The sequence below is a fragment of the Arachis ipaensis genome, chromosome B7 (genome assembly GCF_059453495.1).
Source record: "Arachis ipaensis isolate K30076 ecotype BB chromosome B7, ASM5945349v1, whole genome shotgun sequence".
Classification (NCBI taxonomy): Eukaryota; Viridiplantae; Streptophyta; class Magnoliopsida; order Fabales; family Fabaceae; genus Arachis; species Arachis ipaensis.
The window spans coordinates 34,008,658-34,016,337 of record NC_142442.1 but is presented as its reverse complement, the minus strand read 5'-3'; the positions used below and the strand labels follow the sequence as shown (position 1 = coordinate 34,016,337).

At 31.2% G+C, this 7,680-nt stretch overlaps 1 protein-coding gene across 1 annotated transcript; it reads right to left on the bottom strand.

Annotated features, from left to right (window-relative positions):
- Positions 1-1,660: 1,660 nt before the first annotated feature.
- LOC107608135 (putative WRKY transcription factor 70) lies at positions 1,661-7,321 on the bottom strand. The gene is made up of 3 exons (XM_016310018.3): positions 6,816-7,321; positions 5,876-5,977; positions 1,661-2,439 (listed from the first exon to the last, which is right to left on the bottom strand). The coding sequence occupies exons 1-3, from the start codon at positions 7,121-7,123 to the stop codon at positions 1,998-2,000; spliced, it is 852 nt and encodes a 283-aa protein (XP_016165504.1). The 5' UTR covers positions 7,124-7,321; the 3' UTR covers positions 1,661-1,997.
- Positions 7,322-7,680: the final 359 nt, after the last annotated feature.

Genomic DNA, 7,680 nt, shown 5'->3' with positions numbered 1-7,680 from the left:
CTAATATTTCCCTCTCCATCTTTTCGTTTATGTATTTGTGTTCCAAGCTTTAAAGTCATGGTTCTGGTACAAGGAAAATTTTTGTATCAATATATATACAAAGAAGGATATTTAAACAATTTTTTTTCTTTCATCATGCTATAAAAATTGACATTATGTATCCATGCTAATTGCTAAGCATATATAGCTCCAAAAGTGGAAACAAAAATCCTGCATCTAGGAACACAATTAATTAATTAACATAAATCAATCAATTAATTAACATAAATTACTTTATTTTCTGTTCCCACTGGTCACAACTCACATACATACAACTTTGTGCCATCGCTATTCCGTGTTGAAGAGGCCTCCGAATTATGTTGAGTCTTTACATCAATGCTAGTAGATTCTGAAAATGACCCTTCTTCATGATCTTTAAAATTGAACTCGTCATGTTCATACTCAATAATAATATTATGTCTTCTACCAATTAAGATTGTTACTAATGATTTTGTCTCAGAATGTATCTTACGAAAATACAAATTTAAACCAATTTGAATTAATCGAGTAGACAGATAATTCACTTTGTCAGTTTAAGCAAAGATAAAAAATTTAAATTTTATCTCATATATATATATATAGCAATCCATTAGTAAATGATAAATTTTTAAATAGAATTTAAATTTATATCAAATTAATTTTTAATTTGTCAACTTGAGAATATCTTGAAAAATCATAAAAATGTGAAATTTTTTAAGTAGATAATCTTTAAATTTTGGACCTACATGATAAAACCTAATTAATTAAAGACATGCTTTAATTTTGATGGATTAACTATAGCGAGTAGAACCTACCTAGATTTTATTTAAAAGGTACCATTTAATTACCTTCTGTGTAGGATGTGTTATTATGTGTCCACTTGATCAAGTCATCACACGCTATCGTCATGCTGTACACCACAAAACCCTATCTTTCTATGTGACTAAGTTTGATGACAAAAGCACTCATATAATTGTCAAAACCCCACCATATGTATATGTCGTTTGGTTTAAAGGACCCATAGCGCCCCACACTCTTTCCAAGAATTTCCCATCAAATTTGGAGGATATACATGATATGATTTGCTCTACAGATTCTGAAATTATTATTATTATTCATTTCTTTAATTATACTATTATTAGATATAATATATCTGCATGGGATTAGTCACGGTTTAGTATATATCTAGGTCTTTTAGTTATAAATATCAAAATTATGAGTTATAAAATAGAAAAATGTCTATACTAAGAGATCTTTTATCTTTTTTTATAAAATTTTTATTACAAGTCGAATTATAATAGTCAACATTTTATTCGTAATTCTTTTTATTCTGTAATCACTATAATTTTCAATAAATAATAGGACTTGAATGTTCATAATTCTATGGAGCTAAAATAAAATTATTATTAAAGGAAATGTGTGACTTAAATACTTAATAGATATAAGTTTTACATTTTTATTAATTAATAAAAAAATAATTAACTTAATCTACCAAAAAGAATGAATATGGATAATATGACTGTTGGAGACTATATATACTTCAGATAGCCTTGGAGGGGAGAATAAAGGGCATGCATATGACTCTTAGCATTTGATTTTATTAACAACATTTAATTTGTAATAGTGAATAACCAAAAGAATATTATCCAAGGACATAGTTATATAGAAATTCATTATTACACACTACTATCATGCAATAAGCATGAAAATCAAAGTGTCCACTAATAACTTATCAGATCATAGTACAGGAAACATGTAAAATAATATACAATTTAATGGATTTTGTCTTATAATAACATTCAGGAAAAAGTGCCATAGTTTCATTGTAAGAGAGGAAAAGTAAATGCGCTTTTGTGCATTTCAATTTGACCTTTTCTCCTCCCCAGTAGCACAATATAGACTATATATCAAGCAAAATAATGGAATCAACAATTAATAATAATAATAATAATTAAGCTTATTAGGAAGCTAAGAAAGCATCAAAGTGGTGGCTGGAACTCATCATCATCATCATCATCATGAGTGCCAAAATGAACAGAATCCATCCCAAAATTCTTTACCAAGTTAATGGAAGGCTTGATGGATGGTTCAAAATCCTTCAAATCCGACCAAACAGGATCCAGTTTATGATCTCCAACATCACTAGGTGAATCTTCTTTAGCATGTTCTTGTGTTACAGTTGGAGTTAGAGGACTAATTATAGGGTAATAATCCTTTTCATTGGATACCTTAGAATCATGATGATGATTCTGAGAATTCAGAAGCAAACGTGGAACATTATTATTACTATTGGGGGTGGATTTGCATGTATGCATGCCAGTGTAGGTAGTTTCGTACATAACAGGATTCTCTTGTGTCTTTTGCACCTGTTTGATTGCCCGGCAACCTTCCTCATACTTTCTACTGCATCTAAAGTAGCTCCTGTAATCAAATAAAAGTCTTATATATTCACCCACATGCATATTTATGTTCTTCAATTTGCAACCAGAAATGCTACATCATCTATAAAATTCATCAGTTTTTCTCCATATTTAGCTAACTCTAAATCATAAATACTAAATTCTAAGTCGTGATAATATAAAAATAAAATATTAATCTAAAATATTGATTAATATTAAAAATACTAATAATTTCAAAGTGTTAATTAGATATTTGTTTAGGAAAGTATAGGTATGTTATGTATGTGAGGTGTGTTTCAGATCATAGGAGCCTATATATATATTGTCTAAAGTAGTATAAAGCATGGTTCTAAAAATCGAATCGGATCGGTCGGTTCGACCAAATTAACCGAGAATCAGTCTTCTAGTCGGTCCAGTTAACATAAAAATCGACTAATAAAAACCGACAAAAAACCTATCGAACCGGCAATAGATTGATGAACCGATAAAATCGGTCAGTTTTTTAACGGTTTTTTAAATTATAATTTAAAAAAAAATAGATGATATAAATAGCATCCCTAAGTCCTCCCAACCCAGAAAAAACCCTAATCCACTACGGCGCACTATCCCCCTCTCTCTCTCTCTCTCCCTCAGCCAGCTGCCCCTCTCTTTCAACCAGCAGCCACCGCCTCCGCCATCGCCGAACTTATCTCGTCAACCAGAGGGTGCCTCGCCGCTGGCAGTATCATACATAGGGTTAGCTCGAAGCTCTTGACCGTCCATCCTCCTCTCTTCCACGTCGTCGCATTTGGACTTGCAGATCAAAGCTCGTGGCCATCTTCTTCTCTACATCGTCTTCGTCTTCGTTGTCGTGGGCTTGCAGATCGAAGCGCCGTCGGTTGGATTCCTCCATCGCTGGTCAGTTTGCTCGATCCTCGTCTCTGTCTCACCGTTCCTCTCTTGCCGGTACTTGAGTTCCGTTCCTTTCTCGCTGTCTGTTTCGTTTCTCCGTCGACGTCAGTTTGGTTCCTCAATCGTCGGTAACCCTGCTTTGGTTTTTTTTTTTCTTTTGTTATTTTCTATGATTTTGAGATTCTATTTTTTAATGATTCAAATTTATGTTTGCTTCCATTTATGGTTGTGTATTTTGTTAATTTTACTGAGTTACTAAAATCTGAATTTTGGTTCTTGAGATGCTGTTCCGTGTTGTGTTCTGAATTGGGAGGACTTATTTTTTTCTGTTGTGTTCTGAATTGGGGGACTTATTTTTTTCTATTGTGTTCTGACTTCTGAATTAGAATTGGTGGTGGTATGATTAATTTTGTTGTCTTGTTTTATATTGATCTGCATATGAGGACGTACATATGTATTACAGCTTCTATATACAATTTGTTAGACTCAGCAGAAAGGTTGCAATTGACATGCACAGAAACAGAATAAAATCTTCACCCTCATGTCCTTGTCTTTATTTATTCCCTTCCATTTCAGCATTGTTAATTCTACAATGGTTTCTTTCTTTAATTTCTCCTTTTACACTAAATTTAGGAAATTAAACATGGCTTGAATTTTCCTTATTTTAATTTCGAAAAGAATAAAAAGAGATTAGATTTTTCTTATTAGATATTGTTAATGTAACAAAAAAAGGTCAACATGTTTCATTATATATTTAATTTTTATTAATTTTATTTAATATTTAATTAAACCGGTTAAACTCCAGTTGAATTCCGATAAAAAATCTTTGAACTATTGAATCAATCATTCTATCGGTTTATTAACCGGTCCGGTTCTCATAACCTTGGTATAAAGCAACAAATAATATATAAGCAATATTTTATGATTAACAAAAATTATTATTTTTTGTTAAATTTTAAATATTAATTTTAATTTTTAATAGTATAAAGATAAAATGTTGATTAAAATTATTGGCTAATATTAATAAAAATGTTAGTTCCTAATATTTTTCAAAATATATTAATAAAATTACTTTGGAAACAAAATGACTCAATATAAAAAAAAAATGTATTTGATATATTCGAAAGCCTAGTTTAGAGGGACAAATCTATTCATAAAAATCCCAAATAAAATACCTACACTTTCGGTGGTGATGTGGTGACAACAAAGGATTAGCTTGTCTGAGGGATAAGTAAATGGAGAAATTACGAGTAAATGTTTACGATAATCTCTGAAATTTACGAAATTATTTAATTTGATTTTTGAAATTTTAATTTTATTATAGTTATGCTCTGATGGTCCCTGAACTTATTTTCGATAATGACTGAATTGTTTGTGTTAATGTAGGTATTATAGTAGTACCTAAACCCCACACCTTATGCCTTAGCTTGGCCACCTTCCTCTCTTTCCCCTCCCTCTCCACTGCATACTTCTCCTTCAGACTCTTTCCTACACCCTCTCATCATCTCTCCCCTCTTTCCTCCGTCCCCACCACACTTCATCCCCTAAAACCAGACACAACCTGAAAATCAATTAATGGAAACGTAACATTTGGATCTTATGAACAATGGCGTTAAGACGGAATCCACTTGGCGATGTGCTCACTAATTTGAGTGCTCGTTGTTGACAATGAGAGCACTTGGACAATTTTATGAAGCCTTTCAACAAACTCGATGCCATTTTACAAATTCAAATTAAGGATTTTGATTCAGCTTCAGCTCAATGAATCATGGTGGGGGTATTCGCACAAGAGAGAGAATAAGAGTACCAAATTAAAAGAGACTGGAGAATCGAAACTGGAATGAAGTGTGATGGCAGCTAAGGAGAAGTGGCGGAGAAGGAGAGAGTTTATGAGGATGAGAGGAGAGGAGAGGAGAGGGAAGAGTGATGACAAGAAGAGTCTAAAGGAGAAGAGTGGGGTGGAGAGGAATGAAGGTGACAAAGGTGTGGGATCTAGCCACATTAGAACGGAAATTATTGAGTCATCACTAGAAATGAGTTTAATAACTATTACGTGATATTAGAACCTCAAATACTAAATTGAATCAGAGGCCATTCTGGACTTTACTTAAGAAATTACAATGAATCATAGGTGTTTACTGTATCCAAATTAAACTTGCATTGTCACATCTACCTGCACCTATATATCATTATTTTCGTTGAAACAAAATCCAAGATTTGAATTCAACAAGTAGATACAGTCATATACTTTGATCATGTGCGAAAGATAGAGTAGTGTACTGTAGTAGACATGCGTGGACATTGATTTTGTTTGTTTCATGATGTATATATCATTTCAGACTACTGCAAACCATGCATCAAATTTGTATAGATACAATCCAACATAGTTGTTGTTTTTGAGGAGTGAATTTGAGAGTCTATTCCAAATATATATTGAAGCGAGCGTAAGACACATGATCTATATCGAATTTATATGTTTATTCTGAATTTATTTAGAGTAAGATTTAAATTTAAAAATATGACAGATTAAAAAGGAAGAGGAAAACAAATAACAATAATGAATATACCTTGGAAATATAGAACTCAAGATTTGTTTCTGTCCATATTTCCTCCATGTGTAATTATCATCAGCAGTGAGCGAAACTATGGTCCATGTGTCTGCACTCCTCCTAATATAAGCATGCGTGCAATAACAACAAAGTTATTTAAAATAACATATACATATTGCAAATATGTTTATGCAAAGTCACCAAAAAACATGTTTATGCAAGTCATTTTCATGCATATAGTATGGTGCACATAAAAAAATATATCTATTTATAGGCTGTCTAACATGAGAAATGTCTTCTCATATTTTTTTCTAAATATATATTATTCACTCAATTTAAATTTAACCAATATAAAACTCCAAACATCACACTAAAATTCTTTCCAATTTAACCAAATTTAGTTGACTAACTATTAATTATTGATTTAGAGTTACCAATGTAAAAATAAAAAATATAAAAAAAATTAAATATTTCTAAAACATTGATATTTCAATCATTTTAATTATTAATTTTAATTAATATATATTATATATATTTTTTATAATTGAATATTTAAGATTCTTCAAATATATATACACAATCCAAGATGTTTCTCCCATGTCTTTGTTACAACAATAATGGCAGATTGCCAGTTAATCACTCAGTCCAACCGTTATCCGTACTGTGTTTCCGTACAAATTATATACCCAATTTTTTAGACGGAAACCCTGCTTCTACTTTCTGTGAACCCAAATCATACCCAAAAAAAACCACCTTTGCTAATAGCATGTCACTCTTACTATTTTATTTAAAAATAAAAAAATATTTATAATAATTTATGTACAGATTCACATCTTAATTAGCATCTTAAATTTCATATTTTGCCTGAACAGTATATATCAGCAAATAAAAGATCAGAAACCAAATTTATATAAAGAAAAATTAAATAAAAAAAAATCCACAGTGAAGTATACCAAACCTTCTTTTGTAGCAACCTCTTCCTCTTGCTGTCTTTGTGGCGGTTCTTTTGTTCTTACACTGATCAGAATCATCTTCCGCCGGAATCCCAGCATTTTGGGAAGAGAGAATGGAAAGGATTTCATTGAAGGATCTGAGGACATTGGCAACAAGCTCTTCAGCTGAGAGAGAAGACCCTCCATTGGGATTCTTAAGAAGAAGAAGCTTCAGCTGAGTTGCAGCTTCATGGCCATTAAGAAGCTCTCTTGTTATCTTTCTCTTCTCACTATCACCATTTATTTTGGTGCAAAGGGTTGTAGTATTGTTCATTTTTTCACTGTTTCTTTCTGAAATTTTTGCCTACAAATAAAGGGTCCTCTGTGTTTGGTTTTATTTGTTTGGAGAATCTTTCCCTTTTCTGGGTCGAATCAGAATTGCTATTGGTTTTTGGATGAGAGAGAGAAAGAGAGGGGCTTGAAGTTTAGGTTCGGGAGTGAAGAAAGGGATAAACAAATGAATGGAAATTGTTGGGAAGTTAACGGGGTAGTGATTGATGTGAGATAGTGATGTGACAAGAAAACTTTTCTACCAAAAGAAAGAAAGTTTTCCACACAATTAGACACTTAAATACATACAGCTAATTAATAAAAGCTTAAAAATTAATAAAGCTACTAAAAGTTTTAATTCACCAAGGGATTTAAGATTAACTACTGCTTTCATAATTGCATATCTTTCTTCGATATTTAATTGAAATCTAATTTAAACCATTAGATTTTATGTTTTAAATTTTAATATTTATATTTAGAGTTGTATCTATCAATTTAAACTAAATAGTATTTAAGTCTTAAGTATAATTTAATATATCTTAAATAATATTAAATAATTAA